Here is a 21,819-nt window from a genome sequence, read left to right on the forward strand (position 1 = left end):
TACAGGGAAACCCATGACTTATGCCTGGGAGACAGCAACAAGAAATGGATCTGCTCTGTGAGATCTTCCGGGTGCTTCCTAATTACCTGGACTGGCCACTATCTGAGACATCCTGGGCTTGAACTTTGGTCTGACCCAGCACGGCATGTCTTATGTTCTTAAACGCTTTGTAAACTTGTGTTTTTATATTTGCCTGGATTAAGTTGTTTTCCCAGTGCTCCTGCTCCTAGTGAGTTTGTGTTAGGTGTAGCCTTTGTGGTTATGTATTTTCCCTGTTCTTAATGTGCACTGTGCTGATGAGAAAGCACACGCAAAAAAAAAAAAGTATAGAGCACATGCAGAGTAGTGGGTCCCCAAACTCTGTCCTCATCGAGTTTTCAGGATTTCTGCAGTGAATCTGCAGGAGATGAATTTGCATACAATGGATGCCGTGCATGCAAACAGATCTCGTGTATACTCGTGGCAATCCTGAAAATCTGACACTGTTGTGACCCTCGAAGATGAAGTTTGGGGAAACCCTAATGCCAGAGGTGTTAATTTGGGAATGCTTTCCAACATGGAACCTGATTTACTAAGGTGCTTTCCCCCTTTCTGTATCTATGGGAAAAATATAAGCTTAGTAAATCGGGATCATGTGGTGGGCAACTCCGGTCCTCAGGAGCCACAAACCAGCCTGGTTTCGGGTTATCCATAATATGCATGAGAGATATTTTGCCTGCGCTGTCTCCGTTGGATGCAAATATTATGCGTGTTCTTGGTGGAAATTGTGAAAACCAGGCCTGTCTGTGGCTCTTGAGGAATGGAGCAGGCCACCCCTGCACGAGGTTCTAGAAGGGTGTGCTGGCAGTTACTGTTCTTGGAATGTTTGTGATCACTCCGTTCCAGAACAGCCCCTCCCTACCGTGCTGTCCCACTACAGTAGAATGAGGGGGGAGAATGTATAAACTCCCCTCTGACTCCCCTAATCCCAGCCCATGCTGAATGTGAGAAATGGTCATCCTCCAGTCCCTCCTCTTCTCTCTCAGAATTTACTACTAAACTGAGGCATGGCTTACTTTGGAAAGCATTCACAAAAAATTAAATCTCTGCATTGTTTCTCCATTTCATTTTTTAAGCTGATTCAAGGAGCCTTTTCTCAAAAGAAACATTTGAATGCTGCCAGGCGATTGCACTGGGAAGGGGGAAATTTAACATATCATGTCATTTCTATGGCTTACTATTCATTATTGTCAATACCTTTGCATTAGGGATGTGCCTCTAATTTTTACATTTATGATTTTGGCAATATGAAAAAGAATGGCTGTGTAGGGATTGTGTATGTATGTGTGAGGGTGTGGATGGGGCTTGTGGGGAGTAAGGATGTGGGAACTATGTAGGTGGCATGTGAGGCATACACAGTACATGTGGATGTACTGTAGTGACTGCAGAATGTGTTTGTGGGGGGTGAGTGGCTGCAGTATGGGTGTGAGATGTGAGTTGTGTATGTTTGGAGGGGTGTGGGGAGTGTGGGGAAGGGGATTGAGTGAGTATATGTGGAATGGAAGAACATGGATATTGGAATGCATGAGTGCTTGGTGTCGGTGTGGTAGATGGTAGGGTGTGTTTTTGTGGGTTGGTGGGTGTTTATACATAGGTACTGTGTAGGTGTGTGAGTATAGGGTTGTATGTTTGTGGGGGTGTAGAAGGTTGTGTTGGAGGCATTAGCATAGCCGGGCCACGTATGTGAGAGAGGATGTGTGAGTATGTAGGCAGTGTAGTTGGTGGGGAGAGGGGGTGGTGATTGTGGATGTTGGTGTGGGTTGTATATGAGAGGGTAATAGGTCTGTGCGGGGAGGGGGGGTGTCTGTGATTTTGGAAGTGTGGCGGGAGCTGACTTTGAAGACACCTTTTCGTTCCACTATTGGCTTAGCCGCTTTAGTTATTTTTCCTGGTCTGTCTGCCTGTGATGCTCTGGGCCAGATTGCTGGGAGGGGAGGGGAAGGCTTTTGGGATAAAGCATTCATCAACATTCTTCAGCCTCTTTTCTCATAAAAAACAATAGGAACTTTTAGGAAGCTTGGTTATCCAAAATTACTAACCTGTCCAAGACAGTCAGTTTCTTCCTGCATTCCAAGTCTGGCGTATTGCTGTCCTTTTTTTTTTTTTTGGGGGGGTGGGGAGGGAATTATTGTGCCTATGGACAGACAGACATTGATCCATTTAACATAATTCTTTCCTACATATTCAGTATGTTGAAAAGCACAGTCACTCATGGTATGACTTCTCTGTTGCGAGGTGGGATGGTGGGTTACGTGTAGGTGGCGACTGTGTGCATTTGTGAGTTTGGGGTGATTGGTCTGTGGGAGGGGTGTTGGTTTGTTGGGGACAAGGATTTGCGTGAAGGGGGGGAAGGCAGTGTGAGTACGTGGGAGTGTGTTCGGGGGGGGGGTAGTTGGGTGTGTTGGGGTTATGAGTGTGTGAATATAGGTGTGTATTGGGGTGTGGAGCAGATGTAGGGGTGTGATGGGGCAGATTTATGTGAAAGGAGAGGGTAATATGTAGGGGAGGGAAAATGTGAGTGTATGATGTTGGAAGGGTAGAGGGGGAGGTGGTTTTGAGGACATCCGTTGGTGCCCTCTTTCACCAGCTGCTTTGCCCGTCTCGGCCTGCGTTGCTCTCAGCCAAAGTCCTAGAAGGTGGAAGCAGGGGAGGGCTGCTTTTGGAATGGAGCACTCAACATTCTGCAGTCTGTTTCTCACAAAATGGATAGGGTTTTGTTTGGGGGCCTGGTTCTCCACAAAATACTGACCTGATGTTTCTAGTCTTTGAGTACCGGTACTTATCCAAAATATTCAGTTTCTTCCTGCATGCCAAATTTGGCGAATTTCCATCTCTCTTTTGGATAGTTATTCTGCCTACAGACATATTGTTATCTACATTGAACATTATGGATTTTGCAGAATATAAAAATATGTAAATAAATAAATATTGATCCCTTTAATTCTGTCTAACATTCCGCATGTTGGAAAGCGTAAAAAAGAGAGAGAAACTTACCCCACCGTCTCTTCAGTCACTCAGAGCATAACTTCTTGGTAGTGTGGGTCAGAGGAAGGAGAAGATGCTGCATAATAGCCTAATGCTTGTTTGTCGTCCCCCATAGGCTGTGCGTAGCAGCTCTTTCAGCCAATAACTTCTGTGACAACAGGGAGGCGCTGTACGGCGTGTTTGACGGGGACCGCAACGTGGAGGTGCCTTATCTGCTGCAGTGCACAATGAGCGACATCCTGGCAGAGGAGCTGCAGAAGACCAAAAGTGAAGAGGAGTACATGAGCAACACCTTCCTTGTCATGCAGAGGTGATGACCTCCTGCCGCACATCGCCTCCTCCTCCTCCTCCTCCTCCTCCTCCTCAACCTGCCCTGCAGATCCTTTTTCCTCTGTACCCAATCCTTCAGATCCTCCTCCTTACCTCACCCAGCAATGTCTCCGTGCCCGAAGTAAACTAATTGAAGGAATGATCCCCGGGAGTGATCTCCTTAAATATTTCCTCCCTGTCCCCACCCTTTTATTTTTTTTTGTTAAGAGCTTCTGAAAGTGAGCTTTAGACTTTCTTCTTTTTCAAAATTCTCTTCTTCACAAATTGCTTTATCTGTGTTGGTTGTGATTGATAAATATCGGGTCGTCACGGATGAGATTGCATTCTGTGCGATGTGTTTGTAGCACTGGTGTAGAGCTGCTTGGGGGGAGGGGGTAGCAGGGGTTCTGGGGAGTCTGGCAAGAATCGATATGCGAGCTTCAGGTGCATTGCCTTCAGGTCATGTTGCTAGAGTGCATATATCGATAATGTGCCCTTTGAAGCATTAGACTGAGCATTTTAGGGGGGTGGGGGTCAGGGAGCGGGTACAGTGGCTTGAATGATGGCAATAAATGTTTGCGGTCTCGGGACGATTCTGCTGGGTTAAGCCTTGCAGGGGGTGATGTGGCTTTTAACTGGATCCTTCTGCCAAGCTGAACGTTTTCGCACTGATTGCAGGAAACTCGGAACTGCCGGGCAAAAGCTGGGAGGCTCTGCGGTCCTTTGCCACATAAAGCATGACCCCATGGACCCGGGGGGCTGCTTCATGCTCACCTCAGCCAATGTGGGGAAGTGCCAAACTGTCCTCTGCAGGAATGGAAAGCCGCTGCCGCTGTCCAGCACGTACACTGTGAACTGCCCAGGGGAGCTTAAAAGAATCAAGCAGCACAAGGCCATTATCACAGAGGTAAGGGAAGGAGAACAGCCAAATAGTTCTGTGTCAGTACAAAACTGGAAGAGGTTGGCATATCCTTGGATATTTTATTTTGTGTGTGTATGTATGTGTATGTATGTATATATATATATATATATATACACACACACACACACACACACGGACTTCAAGTTATCTAAACAGTGTTCATACAATTGCTAATCCCTAATTCTGCAGCTGGTGTAATAAGGTGCACCTGGCAGAATACGCTTTTGCCTGCAGCTGCGCACATGTTTTTGTGCGCACACTTTACTCCCAATACAGCAAAATATTTTGCGCACAACAGTGTACATACAGGTTATAGCACCCTCTCATGCAAATGCAGTGCTGATGATGGCATTAACTATTACTCCCACATGCGCTGACTTAACTCGTGTCTTCTAAGTGCTGGAAGCAAAACCTCTAGTCAGAGATGGAGTAGTTCCCAGGGCTAGTGCTAGTTTGTGGCAGAAACTAGAGATCTGATGCTGGGACCTGTGCTCAGGATTTGTGCACATAAATTTTCTCTTCCTCTCCTTAATATATTTTTTTTTAGAATGCCCCCACAGGACAAGCAACACAGCCCTGTTCTTGGCCCTGCACTGAGACTGCAGCTCATCCCAGCACAGCCTGTGTCCACAACAGGACCTGCCTTTGCAGCGGGAAGGCGGTGGGAGATTCTCTAGCCCTGGGAGGATGAGGCTTGTATTCCTGGAGAAAATAGGGACACTTCCCTGAGCCTTCAAAACAGAGCCGGCAGGGATCACAACTGAGGAGCTGCAACCTGGCACTTCCTCTCCCCAGCTTTCCGTATTGTCCTGCCCTACTCAGTTTTTCCCTATTCCACCTCAGGATTTATGCAAACAGCTCATTTTTTTTGTGCAAATAAGACTTTTATGAGCACAAAATCTAATAACTTGGATATGTATAAATTCCTCTCCCCCTCATCTTTCCGAGTTAAAATGTGCACTCCGCCTATGCAAAAGGCTGAGCGTGCATTTTAACTTGGGTTTGCGTGCTTTTTAATACCCAGTGCACTAGCATACCAGATGATTGCTGCATTAGGAGTTAATTTTTTGTTAGCCTGTGCATTAAGAAACTGTGCTGAATTTCAGCACACAGTCTTAATGCATGGCTCATACATTGGGCCCCCCCCCCCCTCTTATCTGTAGAAATGTAGTGACTTTAATTTGCAGGGCACCTTTTTGTCCAAACAAGAGCCAAGCACACTCTGACAACTCTGTCAGCTCAGAATCAGGCATGCAGCTGCCTCTTGAGGTGGGTGGGGGATGTCTGACTGCACGCTAGCACCTGGACTGCTTGAAAGCTTCCATATGGGAGAGGAAGCTATACTTTTGCTGCAGCTACTACTTGCTTACATTCCAGTAAACTGAGGCTCAGAGAGATAAAGGAACTTTTGCAAAACAAACAGTGAGCTGGAGGGGAAGCTGGGATATGAAGCTACTTCTCTGGAGTTCATTGCTCTTGCCGCTGACCCTCATCTCCACAATACATGCAGCTGTGTCTGTGCCTCTCAATAAAAAACGTATGAGCCATCAGTGTGACGTGTTTGAGGATAAACCGAGCTTGGCAAAATGAGCAGTTCGCACAGGTGATGACCCTCGAGAATGTCGCGTTAATGTTCCCAGCCAAAGCAAAAGATAGGAGAACATCGGCCCACAACTATAAAACAGCGTCTCATTTTAGGGACTTACATGAAACATCCTGGGCACTGGGCAGCAGCAAAGACCTCCTGGCATAAAATCCCTGGCAATTAGTTTAGGTCAATTTCATGTGGACAAAGCATGAAGGAAGCCAGCAGAAATTTCAGACTGCAGGCAGAGGAGAAACTCTGGTTAGTTTAAGTAGGTCATGGGCATTGACTTTTACGATCTTAAAAAAAAAAAAAAAATACATAAATCAAAATGTTAAACGAAGCAAAAGAAAGGTGAAACTCTCACAGAAGGGCATGTTTTAGAGGAAATATTAGTGAGTAAACCTGGGTGCTTCAGCAAGGGCATAGCTTCTCTGTATGCCATGGGAAGATCTATCCCCTTCTGCCCATCACCTGCCCAGCAGCACCCGAGTTATTTCCAGGATAGTCTCCCTTTGATTAAAACCTCTCTGGTCAATCTCCCGCCAAAAATACATACACACCTTCCTTTCATTTCTAACGCAGGCCGAGAGGAAACAATTTTTTTCTACTTAATTATGACTTTCCTGAGAATGTGTGGCTAGCAGTGAGTCTAGTTCTGGCTTTGTTGATCTCTGTTTTAATGCCATACATAACATACTTGAATGACTGTCATTTAATATTTTGTATTAGTGCGCCAAGGTATTTGCTGATCCTGCCCTCCTCCCCCCCCCCCCCCCAACTCTTTAGCCTACGGTCATTGCTATTAACTAAGCTAATGTCCTGCACCACAGGGCAGCCACCTCCCTAAAAATGAGAGCAAAGTGCAGTATTTTTTTGTTTCTGTTAAAATTATGGCAAAATGTTAAGCAGGTTGGCCTTCCCGTTTCCTTGCTGCTGTCTGTGCGTGCTGTAGTTTTGTTTTGTCATGATGCTGACAGTAGGCGTAGAGCTGTACAAAGCTGACTGTGGGGAAGGCTGGTGCTGGGATGCACAGCCAGCTATTTTCTTGGTCCTGAAGCTTACAATTCAAGTGGGGGATATATTGTACAGACCCTGTGGCCATTGCACAACACTGATACCCAGTGGCCTGCTCAAGAGGACACTAGTACTGGATCCTGGAGGGGACCCATGGCCTATGCTTCTCCATCATACGACTGTTGCCATTGCTAGATTAAGCAGGAGGAATTTAAAAAGGGAGGAAAACACCAGGTAACTTAACTGGGAAGGAAGGTTCATGGCATCAGAGTTCTAGGTGTGAGAAAAAGCTAGAAAAAGAAGGGGGGAAAACAGCAAGAATAACCATTTCATCCTTTCCCTCACCCCTCTCCCTGTTTTGTTTTGTTTTTTTGTTTTTTTTTTAATTCATTTCGCAATCAAAATATACAAAATCTCAAATCATCCCTTCCTGGAATCCAAAGAATGTATGACACGAGGGGAGGGTAGGCAAGTGTCTGCCCTTGAGTAAGGAGGGAAACTTTAACTTATCTCATTTCAGTTTTCAATTTATTCCCAACTTCCAAATATCAGAAAATTGGATTCTTAAAGCCAAACAATATTTATAGAATGAAGAGAAACAGTTTCAGCACTCACAGTGACTTGCAAGGCAAGAAGAGTAGTCATTTCAGATAGCAGTCTGGTAGCTGTTATGAGTTCTGGAGACCACTGCAGCTGGTGGCAGACTTTGTAGCTACTAGCAATTAAGGCAAACTAGCAGCGTATTGGAATAGACCTAGAAAGTAAGGTAAAAGGAGGAGCTTTCTAGGAGCTTGAAGAGGACGAAGTAGAGCTATTGACTTGTAAGAGCCTGCTTCTAACTGAAACCTCAGCAGGAGGTTAGACATTACCAGATTTCTTTGAATCAAGGGACCAGTAGGAAAAGGAGAGAGCACACAGGCAGTGCTGAAGGGCAACCAAGAACATATCCAATAAGGGTTCACCAACATATCCCATAAGAAAAAAGAGAATTCCACGTTCCCTGTACGTACCCAGATCAGTCCAGACTCCTGAGTTTTGCCTCCCTACCAGCAGATGGAAATAAAGTTTTACGGACACTGCCACCTAACCTCATGTGCCACCTGCAGCACCTCAATATTTCTCTGTCTCCAGCAGATGGTAGATGGGCAGACATGCAGCTCTGCAGTGTTTACAATATTTTTAGAATTTTGGGGCCTTCCTCCTGGGGGTTTTTGGGTCCTGGTGGGTCCTTCCCTGTCCAGTTGAGGGGAACTAGCTGGGGGTCGGTGACTCTTGTGTATGCTCAGGCCTTATGCCCTTGGCGTGTAAATCTGGTGGTCCAGAACCCTCCCGTTCACGAGGCCACTGAGGCGGCTGCAGGCTCAGGGTAAAAGATTGTTTTGTTTTCCTCTGGCTATTTGTAGCCAGGGTACTTTGAGCAGTTTATTTCCTCTGGCATTATTGTAGCCAGAAGAAGCAGGCTCTTAAAGTTTTATTTAAGAAAAAAAAAAATCAGAGGGCTGTGCCGACAACTTTTCCCCTGCCTGGTTCGGGCAGCTGGGTGTGAAATTTGTAATTTTAGGTCTGTGTATTTCGAGCTGCTCTAAGGTAAGCTTTTGATTGCAACCGCGATGGGACGTGAGTCAGTTTGCCGCACGAGTGGGTCAACACGACTGCAGCTAAATAGAGAGGGGCTATGTTTCGGCTGTGCTTCGGACAGGTTGGGGGGGGGGGCCTGACCAATGGCCGGAGGAATGATAAAAGGCAGTGATTAGTCTCCCCCTTGTTGCCCGCAGCAAGTCAGAGCTTGAGGCCGGCAGAAGGTTCCTTTCTGCTCGGCGTGGGAATGGCGGTCATCTTGGATTCCTTTGTGGCCATTACCATGCCGGTGGGAGGTGGAGGGGTTGTTCCCCTGTGTTTGTCCCCAGCTTGTTCTGGCTCCAGAGAAGAGCGGGAAGCTTCGGAGGGGGAGGAAGTGCATGCTGCATGCTGATCGGTTTCCTCACATCACCGGACTTTGTTTTGTTGCTGCACAAGGCCTATTTGGCTAAGCAGCAGGGAGGGGTCCTCCTCTAGAGAACAAATTTGACTGTCTGGAGGACAGGATAAGGGGTCCAAAATCGGCTCAATCCTCTACCAAAAGGGTCCCCTTTTGTCAAAAGGCGATAGGTCCTTCTTCTCAGTTGGGACTTCATGGGGATGAGTCTGAGGAGTCATTTGGTTCCCCAGAGTGCATAAGGGATCCTACGGGGCTTGATTTGCCAGGGGATCCAGGTCCCAGAGATGATGATCAGCAAGGGGATCTGGGCGAGGTCCCGGTTTTTGAAGGGAATGACCCGAAGGTAGTCTGTCTCATCCGGCAGGAGGAACTTGGGACCCTTAATTCCTCAGGCTCTTCTGGAACTCGGAGTCAATGTACTTCAGGTAGATTTGGATTTGGTGGGGCAGATCCAGTCCTGAATGGGCTGAGGGGTCCAGCTAGAGCAGGGGTCAGGAACCTTTTTGGCTGAGAGCCATAAACGCCACATATTTTAAAATGTAATTCCATGAGAGCCATACAATATGTTTAAAACTAAATACAAGTAAATGTGTGCATTTTATGTAAGATCACACTTTTAAAGTACAATAAGTCTCTGAAAATATTACACCAGGCCTTAAGACACCAATACATCTCCTATTAGGAAAACGGACCAAGTCAGGCTGCTATAGAGTCCTACACAGAAACTACACGCCAGCAGAAAACCTCACCTGAATCACGTGCTGTCCCTCACCTAACATAGAATAAAGAGACCAAAACGCATAACAAGAAGCATGCAGACAAAAACTGAATTGGAAACTGCAACAAGCCAGAGTCTCTGTATGCAGTGTAACAAAGGAAAAAAGAAACATCACACATCCTTATAAAACAAATCAAGAAATATAAAATCATCAGCAGTAAAACTGTACTAACAAAAAGAACATATTTCGAAACAGCTGATGAGTGGAATATCCAATAATTAAAAACTCATATAAAACATTTCCAGATACCAACAAAATATTTCAAAATAGCAGACACAAAGATCCAGTAATGAAAAATAATAAGGATACAAAAATTTTTTTGCTCTGCATACCTGGAAACGTTTGATATCCAGGTGTCCTGAGATTGTTCTGAATTAGCAGGAGGTGGGGTGGTTTGCTTGGAACTTTCTCCTCTCTCAGTCACATACCAGCGCTCTCTCTCACACTGGCTCTCAATGACACACCTATACACACATGCTCTCAGTCACTCACATATACAAATGTTTTTTCTCTCTCACTTATATAGGCTCTTAATTACACATTTACACACATGCTGTCTATCTTTTCACGCTTACACACACACAGGCTTTCAATCACATAAATACATGCTGTCTTTTTCTCTCACACACAGACTCTCATTCACATGCTTACAAACATGTCCTCTCTTTCTCTCATTTACACACAGGCTCTCAATCACATACTCACATGCTCCCTCACCTAAATCAGCTCTCAATCACACACATACACACATGGTCTCTCTCTCTCATTTAAACACAGGCTCTCAATCACATACTCACATGCTCCCTCACCTAAATCAGCTCTCAATCACACAGACACACATGGTCTCTCTCTCTCATTTAAACACAGGCTCTCAATCACATACTCACATGCTCCATCACCTAAACCAGCTGTCAATCAGACACAGACACACATGATCTCTCTCTTACTTATACACACAGGCTCTTAATCATACATACACATGATCTCTCTCACACACAAAGGATCTCAATCATACACACATACTCTTTCAAACAAACAGGTTTTCAATTACAAACTTACACATACAGGTTCCCAATGGTAAACTTACATTCATGCTCTCTCTCTCACAGGCAGGATCTCAATCACAGACATACTCTCTTTCACATATACAGGCTCTCAATCATTCACATACATGCAATCTCTCACTCACACACACAGGATCTCAAACACACATGCTTGCTCGCTCATTCATTCACTCTCTCTCTCCCCCCCCCCCGGGAACTCGCGGCAGCAGCAGCCACCTCCCAACGCTAACCTCCTTCATTTTCAGCCCTCGCGGAGGCGAAAGCGGAGTCCCATCGGCCGCGGTTGAAGATTTTCATTTTCCTCCGAGCCGCGCTGCAGTCTTCTTCCCGTCGGACACTAGCGTGCCTGCGCGGGTCTTCCCGCGCAGGCACCCGATGCTCTCCACTTCCTCTTCCGGGCCGCGGGGGGAAGGAGGAGAAGAGAGCACGCCGGTGCCGCTGACTCCAGCTGTCCTGCCGCGTTCCGCCCGGGCTGACAGCATTTTAAGCCCGGGCGGCGGAGGACCGGGGAGCAGCTGGGTCAGCGGGGAACCGCGAAGTATGGCGACACTTGTCTGCGAGCCAGATGCAGCCCTCAAAAGAGCCATATCTGGCTCGCGAGCCATGGGTTCCCGACCCCTGAGCTAGAGCCTTCCCTTATCACAAATCCGTAAAGAAGCTGTGGAAAGGGAGTAGGGAACTCCCAATGCAGGCCAGAAGGATAGGGCTCTGGCAAAACTGTACCCTTTACCCAAGCAGACGTTAGAGCTTTTTGTCCTTCTTAAGGCTGCAGTCTCTGCGGTTACTAAGACGACGCCTATTCCTATGGCGGAGTCCACAGCGTTGAAGGATGTGCAAGATTGGAAGTTGGAGGTGCTTCTTGAGGCTTTTTTGACGTTTCTGCTGTAAGCCTGAGAGCTGCTACTTGTTCTAGTTCTATGCAGCAGGCTTGTCTGTGCTGTGTTAAAAAGCCGCAGGAGAGTCATCCAAGTTCCAGTGACAAAGCAAGCAGTGCGGAGCATGTAGAGGCTGAAGATGCTTATGGGGCAGATGCCTTATATGACTTGGTAAGGACGACGAGAATTATGGTGTCTGCGGTCTTGGCCAGGAGACTATTATAGTTGCGCAATTGGTCTGCTGATGTGTCCTTCAAGTCACAGTTGAGTTCTTTGCCATTTAAAGATAAACTTTTGTTTGGAGAGGATTTAGAGTAGTTGATGAAGAACTTGGGCAAGAATAAGGTACACAGACTGCCTGAGGATAAACCTAAGGGCAAGAGGTTTTTTTCAGGCCCAGGATAGTAGAAGAACTCGTCCAGCTAGAGGAGTTTCAGGGCCACAGAAGCAGTCTGCGTTTTGGGGGCAGTCCTGGGGTCAGTCCTTTCGAGGAGACTGTAGACCCTTCTGTGACTCCGCAGGTAGTGGGGCAGCGGGAGCCAAGTCCTCGCAATGAGGTGAGGTGGGTCCACTCTATTCCTTGTATTGGAGGTCGCTTAATGTGGTTTTATGGGGAGTGGGCCAAAATTACTCAGGATCAGTGGGTCCTCAGTGTTGTCAAAGAAGACTATGCTTTAGAATTTGGTGCCCCATCAGAGATTGTTTCTGGTTTCCCATTGCGGTTCACTGGTAAAACGGTTAGCGGTACAGGACACACTACACAGATTGTGCCAGTTAGGGGCAGTGATTCTGGTTCTGTGAGATGAGCAAGATACGGGGAGATATTCTATTTATTTCATCGTCCCAAAAAAGGAAGGTACTTTTCACCCAATCCTGGACTTGAAAAAGGTAAATTCAGCCTTCAAGGTTCTGCATTTTCATATGGAGACTCTAAGATTCGTTATAGCAGCAGTTCGCAAAGGAGAGTTTCTAGAATCCTTAGATCTGATGCGTAGCTCCACATACCCATTCAACCAGATCACCAGCAGTTTCTGCAGTTTATGGTACTGGGTCAACATTTTCAGTTTTAGGCCCTTCCCTTTGATTTGGCCACGGCTCCACAGACGTTTACCAAGGTTGTGGTGGTGGCGGCGGTCCGTTGGGAAGGTGTTCTGGTGCATTCTTATTTGGACGACTGGCTGATAAGGGCAAAATCAGAGGATCTTTGTTGTTGGTTGGTGCAGAAAGTGACAGGGTTACTCTAGTCTCTTGGCTGGATAGTGAACGTGTCAAAGTCAGTTGGTATTGTCACAGTCCCTGGAGTATCTGGGTAATGGTTTGATATGCAGTTGAGCAAGGTTTTTCTCACAGAGGACAGCGTTCAGAAGCTGCAGGGGCAGATTCGGCGATTGTTGTAGTTGCCAATGCCCAGATTCTGGGCTCTATGGCGTCAACCCTGGAGTTAGTACTGTGGGCAGTTGTGCATATGAGACCCTTGCAGGGGGCTCTTTTGGCTCTGTGGAATCCGCTCTCGGAAGAATTTCATCTTTCCTTGCCACTCGAGGGAGAAGTGTCTTGGTGGCTGCTCCGTGCCAGTTTGGTGTACATGGTGTGGAACTCGAGGTTCCAGATTGAGTGGTACTTACTACCGATGCCAGTCTCTCTGGCTGGGGAACAGTTTGTCAGAATCAGTCTGCTCAAGATTGTTAGTCCAGAGAAGAGACTTCCTGGTCGATCAACTGGTTGGACACCAGGGTGGTGCACTTGGCCTTACAAATTTTTCTTCCTTTGGTGAAGGGTCGGTCGGTGACTGTTCTTTCCAACAGTGCAACCACTGTGGCGTATATCAATCGGCAGGGCAGTACCAAGAGTTGAGCAGTAGCCCAAGAGGCCCGGGAGTTGATGCTTTGGGCAGAACTTCACCTGGAATGGATTGTAGCATCACACATTGTGGGGATCGAAAATGTCCAAGCAGATTTTTTGAGTCGCAAGCTCTTAGATCCGGGAGAGTAGGAGCTCTCAGAGACAGTGATACAGCTCATCTGCAAGACATGAGGTCCACCACACGTGGATCTAATGGCGACGCACCAGAATGCCAAGGCATTTTGGTTTTTCAGTCGGCGAAAGGAGCACTGGGCCGAGGGTGTCAATACTCTAGTAGTGCTTTGACCTTGGGGGATACTGCTGTACGTCTTCCCTCCATGGCCACTAATAGCAAAGTGTTGCGAAGGATAGAGACATCAGGGCGGAGTGGCCGCATCAGCCATGGTTCACAGATCTAGTCAACTTGGCCGTGGACAGACCAATTCGCTTCGGACATTTAACAGGCCTCCTTCATCAGGGACCCATATTATCAGACCAGGCTGCTCACTTGTCTAGCAGCATGGCTTTTGAAAGGAGGCATTTAAGGCGCAAAGGCTATCCTGAGATGGTGAATACGACACTTTTGCAGGCTAGGAGAGAGTCGATCTGTCTTTTCTAAGTGAGATTCTGGAAGATCTTTGAAGCCTGCTGCAGTTGTAGATGTCTTATCCTTTCTGCAGGAAAGTTTGGACAAGGACCTGACTCTAAATTCTCTTAAGGTTCAGGTGGCTGCTTTAGGTTGTCTTAGAGGTAAGATTGAAGTTTCTTCCTTGTCTCATCCAGATGTTGTTTGTTTTCTACGGGATGCAAAGAATTTGCATCCTCCATTGCAGAGAGTTTGCCCACCTTGGAGTCTTAATCTTGTCCTCAAGAGTTTGTGTGAGGCTCCTTTTGAATCACTCAGAAAGGCAACTCTGAAGGATTTTACGCTTAAGGTTGTTTTCCTGGTGGTGATCTGTTCAGCTAGGAGAGTTTCCAAGTTACAGGCCTTGTCGAGCTGTGATCCATTTCTTAGGATTTCTGACTTGGGAGGGTGTCCTTGTGTGCGATACCTTTCTTTTTTTACCGAAGTTAGTTTCGGCATTTCATGTAAATCAGACAGTAGAGCTTCCAGCTTTTCCAGATGTGGATGCTTCTGCTCCTCACATGCCGGAGCTTATGTTTTTGGATGTACACAGGGCATTATTAAGATATCTGAAAGTTATTAATGATTTTTGAAGGTCGGATCATCTTTTTATCCTGTGGAACGGTCTGAAAAGAGGTTTGTAAGCATCTAAGACTACCATTGCGCGATGGCTTAAGGAGACTATTGGGTCGGCCTACATATCCAAGGGTAGTTTAGGTTCAACTAGTTTCTCCAGGCGATACACAGGGCGGTGACTTAGAAGTCGCTACATACTTTTGCAAGACATTATCATCTGAATGTGGGAGATACAGATTTTCGATCCTTTGGCGAGTGTTTTGTGAGCGGGTCTCTCCAGGTCCCACCCGGAGTAGGGAGCTTTGGTACATCCCAAGAGTCTGGACTGATCTGGGTGCGTACAGGGAAAGGAAAATTGGTTCTTACCTGCTAATTTTTGTTCTATAGTACCACAGATCAGTCCAGAACCCGCCCAGTCTTTGGAGGAGGAGAGTCGTCCGCTCACTCTATTTTATGGTTTTTCTATAATGCAGATTGTTTTAAAAGAAATGTTTGAGTTTTTTGATGAATTTTGTAATCTTAGGCTTTGATACAGTTCAATACTGAGGAGCTGCAGGTGGCACACAAGGTTAGGTGGCAGTGTCAGTAAAACATTCTCTGTCTCCATCTGCTGGAAGGGGAGCAAAACCCAGGAGTCTGGACTGATCTGTGGTACTACAGGAACGAAAATTAGCAGGTAAGAACCAATTTTCCTACATGCAGAGAATCTAAGCTGTGCGACTATAATATAACACAAGGTGGCAGCATAATATATACATGCATTGCAGAAGCAGAACGTACACCTTAGGGAAATTGTATACCAAAAAAAATCAAAATTATGGAAAACTAATTGCTAGAATTGTTTCCACAATATATTAAATAGAATATTTGAACATTCTTAAAAAACATATGCAGGTGCTTTAACATATTCTAATAATGAGATAATGCTTAAAAGATAATGAGATAATGTCCAAAGAATTCTTCTGGGATCAAACACTTTAGGCCCCTTTCTCTGTTCATCTGTCTCACATACGCACATCAAAATTCCCCATCCGACATGGTGCCTGGAATAATAGTTTTGCATTAAGTGTATATTTTGTACAAAATGTAGTTTTAGTAGTAGGGAATAGACATTTTTGTGTAATCGCTTTGGTGTTTGTTTTTTTTCTCTGCAGTCACCCCTCTTTTCCTCTCACCTTTCTACCCCTTTGCCTTCTGCATGGCTCTTTCCCTCCTACTGCTAAGCCTGCCACACTATGAATCTGGTCTGCTGCTGCCCCATCAGACAATTTTCTCACCTCCTCCCTTCTCCTTTTCCCCATTCCATCAGGGCGCACCCTTTCTCTGTCTTCCCCCATCAGGCACCCCATTTTTCCCTCCACACCTGTTCCACACTCAGGCACTCCTTCCCCCAATTCTCCTAACAGGCACCCCCGTGTCCATTCATGGCCCTCTCCTCCTCTCATGGCAAAATTCCCTGGTGATCAGTGGGACAATAAAGACCCCAGCCTCCCATCCCCCCAGCTAGTCCATAAATCATTCTTTTTTTTCTTTTTTTTTAAATTATCCGTGGTGAATACCTGGACTCTAAGCCCTGCCTCCATGTCAAAAACATTAAAAAAAAAAAAAATATATATATATATATCTCCTGGCTTTGCTTCAATACCTATGAGCTTGGGGGTCTTCAGAGGGCAGGAGTGATCCTTATTGTATCCTGCCCCACCAAAAACCATATTTCAAAATGGTACCAGCTGACCTGCGGCTTCCCTATCCCCCTTATCTTGCGGTCTACCAGGGATTTTTTCACAGAGGGGGGTGGAAGGGGACATCTTGCAGCTCCTTTGAGATGGCCTCCTCTGTGCAGCGCGCCTCCCGTCTCTGCCATTGCCTTTTCCTTTTGCTTTGTCAGCCTGGCCTCTGCACACAGAGAAATTATGCGACTTAGCATGATTATGCACAAAAGTTTGTGCTTGTACAATTCCACAGGGGTAGGTAGCAACCCTGCTGAGACTTGGGAAGGCCAAGTTGTTCAGTCCTGTCCTGTATACCCATGGAGGTTTTTATATTCTTTCTTGCGACATCTCTTTCCTGTTCTGTACCTTTTTTGCTGTGAATCTCTATTCCCCACCACCACCACCTCCTTGTCCTTCCCCACTGACAGCTTAGAGCAGTGGTCTTCATCCCAGTCCTCTGAGCACACCATGTCGAATGACTTGTGTGCCCGGGATTTTAGGATATCAACCATGAATATGCAGGAGATAAATTTGCATGCAATGCTTCCTTTGTATCCAGATCTATCTATCTCGTACATATTCATTATAGATCTCCTGAAACCCAGACTGGCTAAGTGTACCCCAAGGACAGGAACCCCCCAGGCTTTAAGGTTGGTGACAAAATGTTCATCCGGTTGATTTAAAATACCAGACAGCTGCTGTGGCTTCCGGGCCGGTCGTTGTCCCCACCAGCCTGGTGTTCAGCACTCTTACCCATGCCAGCCTAGTCAATCATTTCCCACACATTTAGTGATGCTTCCTATGGGGAGTTTTACACCTTCCCTTGATCTTTTGCGCTCCTTTCATCATGCCATTTCCACAGTCCTGAAGGAGAGGTGTAAGGGTATCAGCCCCACCACAGTCCTTGTTGAGTTTTCCTCATCTTTGAGTAATAGGGGAGAGGGGGAGCTGATTATTCTCCAACAAGGAGCAGATTTGCATTTTTCTCTGTGAAGGGTGAGAACTGTTAATAAGGATGTGCATTACTTCAAATGAAGGAGATGAGCTAGAACAGATTTGAATCAGCCTTTTATGCTTAACCCTCCGCTATTTTTGTTTCTGGGGGTCAGAGGGAGAAGGGGAAGGCATGGAGAAGCTTTTCACTCTCATCCTCCAGATGAGTGAGATGTGGCAGTACTGATTCCCGTTATTTATAACTCTTCCTTACGTTTTGCTATTTTTGTTTTGTTTCTGATTTTTGGCAGGACGGGAAGGTGAATGGCGTGACGGACTCCACACGGATACTGGGCTACACCTTCCTCCACCCCAGCGTGATTCCCCGCCCGCACGTCCAGTCCGTGGTCCTGACCCCACAGGACGAATTCCTGATCCTGGGCAGCAGGGGCTTGTGGGACAACCTCTCCCACGAGGAGGCCGTGGAGACTGTCCGCAATGTGCCAGACGCCCTGGCAGCGGCCAAGAAGCTGTGCACGCTGGCGCAGAGCTACGGCTGCAACGACAGCCTCAGCGCCGTGGTGGTGCAGCTGAACGTGACAGAGGACTGCTACTGCTGCTGCTGCGAGCTGGCCAACGCCGCACCGCCTCCCAGCCCCGGCATCTTTCCCCCGCCGCCGGTCAGCATGGTGCTGAAAGACCGGCCCCCGGATGCCCTGGGGATGCCCTCCTCCAGCAGCGGCATGGCCTCCGAGATGAGCAGCGAGCTCTCCACCTCCGAGATGAGCAGTGAGGTGGGCTCCACGGCCTCGGACGAGCCCCTGCCGCCGGCGGCCATGAGCGAGAGCGGGCCAGCCTACCCCAGCGAGCAGCGCTGCACGCTGCACCCCGTCTGCCTCTCCGGCTCCTTCCAGCGCCAGCTCTCCAGCGCCACCTTCTCCAGCGCCTTCTCGGACAACGGCCTGGACAGCGACGACGAGGAGCCCATCGAGGGGGTTTTCAGCAACGGCAGCCGGGTGGAGGTGGAGGTGGACATCCACTGCTCCCGGGCCAAGGAAAAGCACCAGCCCTCCCCGCCGGAGGCCAGCGATGAAGGCATCGTCATCGGCGCCCACGAGGACGAGGCCTGCCCGGCCAGGCGGGCTGACTGCTCCGGCACGGGTACCATGGGGCGCCGGAGGGGCAACGGCTCCGTGGCGCCCCCAGAGAGGAGCCACAACCTCATTGAAATAGCCGCCGACGCCCCGCACAGGAAAACCGGGGGCTACTTCGCGGCCCCCGCCCAGCCGGAGCCGGATGATCAGTTCATCATCCCGCCGGAGCTGGAAGAGGAAGTGAAGGAGATAATGAAGCAGCACCAGGCAGAGCAGCAGAAACCGCACCAGGCAGAGCAGCTGCCGGACTACTATGACACACCCCTATGACCCCCCCCCCCCCCCCATCCCAGCTGCCTCGCAGGACGGTACTGATGGAGCCTTGCTCCAGAGGCTCTCAAATCAACAGCGGGTCCTATCTCCAGCACACCCTCCCTTCCCCGCCTCAGCGGATAACTGCAGGTTAACTGTCTGTGTTTGCTTTTTTGGGGGGGGATTTTTTTTTTGGGGGGGGGGGGGAGAGGGGTTGTCATCATTGATTTTAATGATCTACAATTTTCTTCTTGTAATTTCTTTACCCCATTGCCTCTTAATAACTAGGTAATTGTTTCTCTTAACATATCACATGTAAAATAAGAAAGGATTTAAAAAAAAAAAAAAAAAAAAGTTTAATATATTGCAGAGAGAGATATTGGTCGTAATATTTTTAAAAAATAAATGGCTCCTTTTGTTAGTTTGAGGAGAAGGCAATACAGCAGAGCTCAGTGATTAAGTAATGTTGTATAATTCTATATTTCTTTGAAACACAGGTGGGAGGAAAAGGCTTTTTTTGGTCTTGGAAGTAACAGACATTTGTAGAATATAAAGACTAACTCCTAGGAGTTGCTTACTCTTTCAGATGGCTTTAATGTCACTGAGATTCACTAATTTTCTCTGAGAGAACAGTTGATTGGGAAATTATTACTGTAAATAGCTAAATGTTGTATAGTGATGCTTAAAATATTTTGTAGTTTCAGCAGGGGACATATGGCCAGAAAAATTGGATGGCTTTTTGGGTTAGATTTTTTTTTTTTTTTTCAAGATACTTATTCGGGCCACAATCAGCATTATATATGATGGGATCCCGAGTGGGTGCACTGGCTACCTACAAACCAGGGAATTTTTTTTTTTTTTTTTTTTTTTTTTTAATTTTCTTAACAAACTTTTTCAACTCGCCTCTGATTTTCTCCCTTTTGTGTTCCTTAGTGCTGCCCCAAACCAGCATGAGTGTAGAGCGCTGAGATTATTTGCATACCCAGGAATATATTACAGCAGAATGCACAAATGAACATGTCATAATTTGTTATAATAAATACAAGAATTTACAATTGACTTTGGGACCTACCTTGCTTTCTTTGATTGCTTTTGCGATTTCTTTCAACTTGTCTATTAATATTATAGTTTTGTGAGAGATGTATCACAAGCAAAATGTAACAAATTACTGCCTTATGAACAAAGATGTACATTCTTTCAGGGTCATAGAGAAATGCATATTATGAAGGCATCGCACACCAAGAAGGTGCATTGCAAATTAGGTTTTTCTCAGCGTAATCCAGAAAGGGTGCTCAAATTCAAGAGTTAAGGTCATCTTTAATTAAAAAAGAGATGCTTCTCTCTAGATTTCACCACGTCTTAGTTTACCCTTCTGATAGAAGGAGGACTGACACATTTGTATTTATAGGCTGTTACTAAGAGGAATGTGCTGTCATTTGTTTAGCACAGGTAAGTTGTTGGTTGTTTTTTTTAGCACATGCTAAAATTTAGTGCCTGTTAAATCATGTTAATATGTACTAAAAAATGGGAAAAAAAAAACTGATCTCACAAAGGAAAACTTTTTGGCAGCACACCCTTAATTACTAATCTGGCAGCTGGCAACAGTTTTCTTCATCTTGCTCATTGAGAATACTTTCTGATTCATTGTAAGCCATAAACATCATGTACTGTATTTCATTGGACACTGACATCCAGTAATAGTGTAAATAGGAAATTAGGTTTACTACCTTGTTCCAAAAACTTTGAATTTTGGGCCCATCACACTATAAATGTTGAAGGCTGTCTTAGAATCGCAGCCTCTCCAACAGCTCTGTCTGGCCCTGCTTTACTCAACAGTGCAAGGATCAGACAGAATCAATGAAGGATTGTATAATTGTGTATCTAAGTGTGTTGCACCTATGGATATTTTATATGTGTTGTTCCATATTGCGAACCAGCTTTTAAGATTTCTTCACTGGTGTGTTGAATCAGACTTGAGTTCGGCGGTGACCAGATGGGTTTCTGGTTGTCTTGCAGGCTTCATCTGTTTTTATATCTTCTGCAGCCAGAATGTGAAGAACCAAGCGCCATGTCCTTGAAACGAAATGCTGAATAAATGTGCTAGGAGATATGGGATTGGGCAGGGAGGTGGAGGAATGGATATGTGCACAGCTTTTTTGACTTCTCACTTTAAGAAACCAAAATGTTATGCTGCTGTTTTACAGCATATTAATGTATGGAGTATTCAAATATATGGAAGTAGGAGTAACCTTAATGTGAGCAGTTGATAAAAGCTATTATGGTACTTATATAAATTTGGGTAAGTGCAGCATCCCTAGTGCTTGCTTTAATTTCAGAAAATTCCATATGCAAATGAAATCTTAAAATGCTTTCAGCTGAGAAAATTTTCATATATTGTCTGCTTCATTACACAACATGCTAAGGGGCTCCCCTCTATTGTCCTGGAAAAAAAAAAGCTATAACAGAGTGAAGAGGTGTGAACCATGAAGGTCTCTCTTCACATTCCCCCTTTTTTGGCAGTGGGTTTCACCTATGACACTCCTATAGGATATGCTGCAGTATATTTGTGTGTTTGTGCACATCCACAGCCTCTGTTAGAGCAACATGGCATGGCTAAGCCTGTAAGGTATGATGTAGTGGAAGGACAACTACAACTTCTGTGGCAGAAGTTGACAAACTCACCTGCAAGTAACTGATACAGAGAAGGGAACATTTTGCCCCTCGGCCATGGATTAAGTCCTTGTAGAGGAAATAGGTTTGTATTTCACCCTTAATTTCTCACTTTTTCCAAATCCAAGCTCAAGGCGAGTTAGTCCGACACAGTAGATAAGTCCCTACCCCAGAGGGTTTACAATCTAACTTTGTACCTGAGGCATTAGAGGGTGAAGAAATGTGGTAGTTATGGCTAGAAAGGCATTTCCCTGGGATATGGAAATAAATGTAAATTAATGCTTGTAACCAACCAAGTTGATCCCTAATCCCTTAGTTGCATTACTTTTAAAAAGTTAAAACTGGACTGGAAAAATTATTTTTACCCTTCAGTATATTTTTAGTACAGTCTTCGGTGAGATCATAAGAGTCCTGGAGGGAAGAAAATGTAACACCCAAACCCTTGGCCCCGAGGTATTTGTTCTCCATAAATAATAGCATCCGTGATAGCAGGCACTGTCAT

At 46.1% G+C, this 21,819-nt stretch overlaps 1 protein-coding gene across 1 annotated transcript in view; it reads left to right on the forward strand.

The window, feature by feature from the left end:
- Nucleotides 1-19,706, forward strand: part of PHLPP1 (PH domain and leucine rich repeat protein phosphatase 1) — a 418,300-nt gene extending 398,594 nt beyond the window's left edge. The window contains exons 15-17 of the mRNA XM_029590299.1: nucleotides 3,140-3,334; nucleotides 4,012-4,240; nucleotides 17,553-19,706. Of these exons, the coding sequence (XP_029446159.1) occupies nucleotides 3,140-3,334; nucleotides 4,012-4,240; nucleotides 17,553-18,665 (1,537 nt within the window). The 3' untranslated portion in view covers nucleotides 18,666-19,706. The remainder of the gene's footprint in view (nucleotides 1-3,139; nucleotides 3,335-4,011; nucleotides 4,241-17,552) is intronic.
- Nucleotides 19,707-21,819: the final 2,113 nt, after the last annotated feature.

The sequence above is a fragment of the Rhinatrema bivittatum genome, chromosome 2, assembly GCF_901001135.1.
Source record: "Rhinatrema bivittatum chromosome 2, aRhiBiv1.1, whole genome shotgun sequence".
Classification (NCBI taxonomy): Eukaryota; Metazoa; Chordata; class Amphibia; order Gymnophiona; family Rhinatrematidae; genus Rhinatrema; species Rhinatrema bivittatum.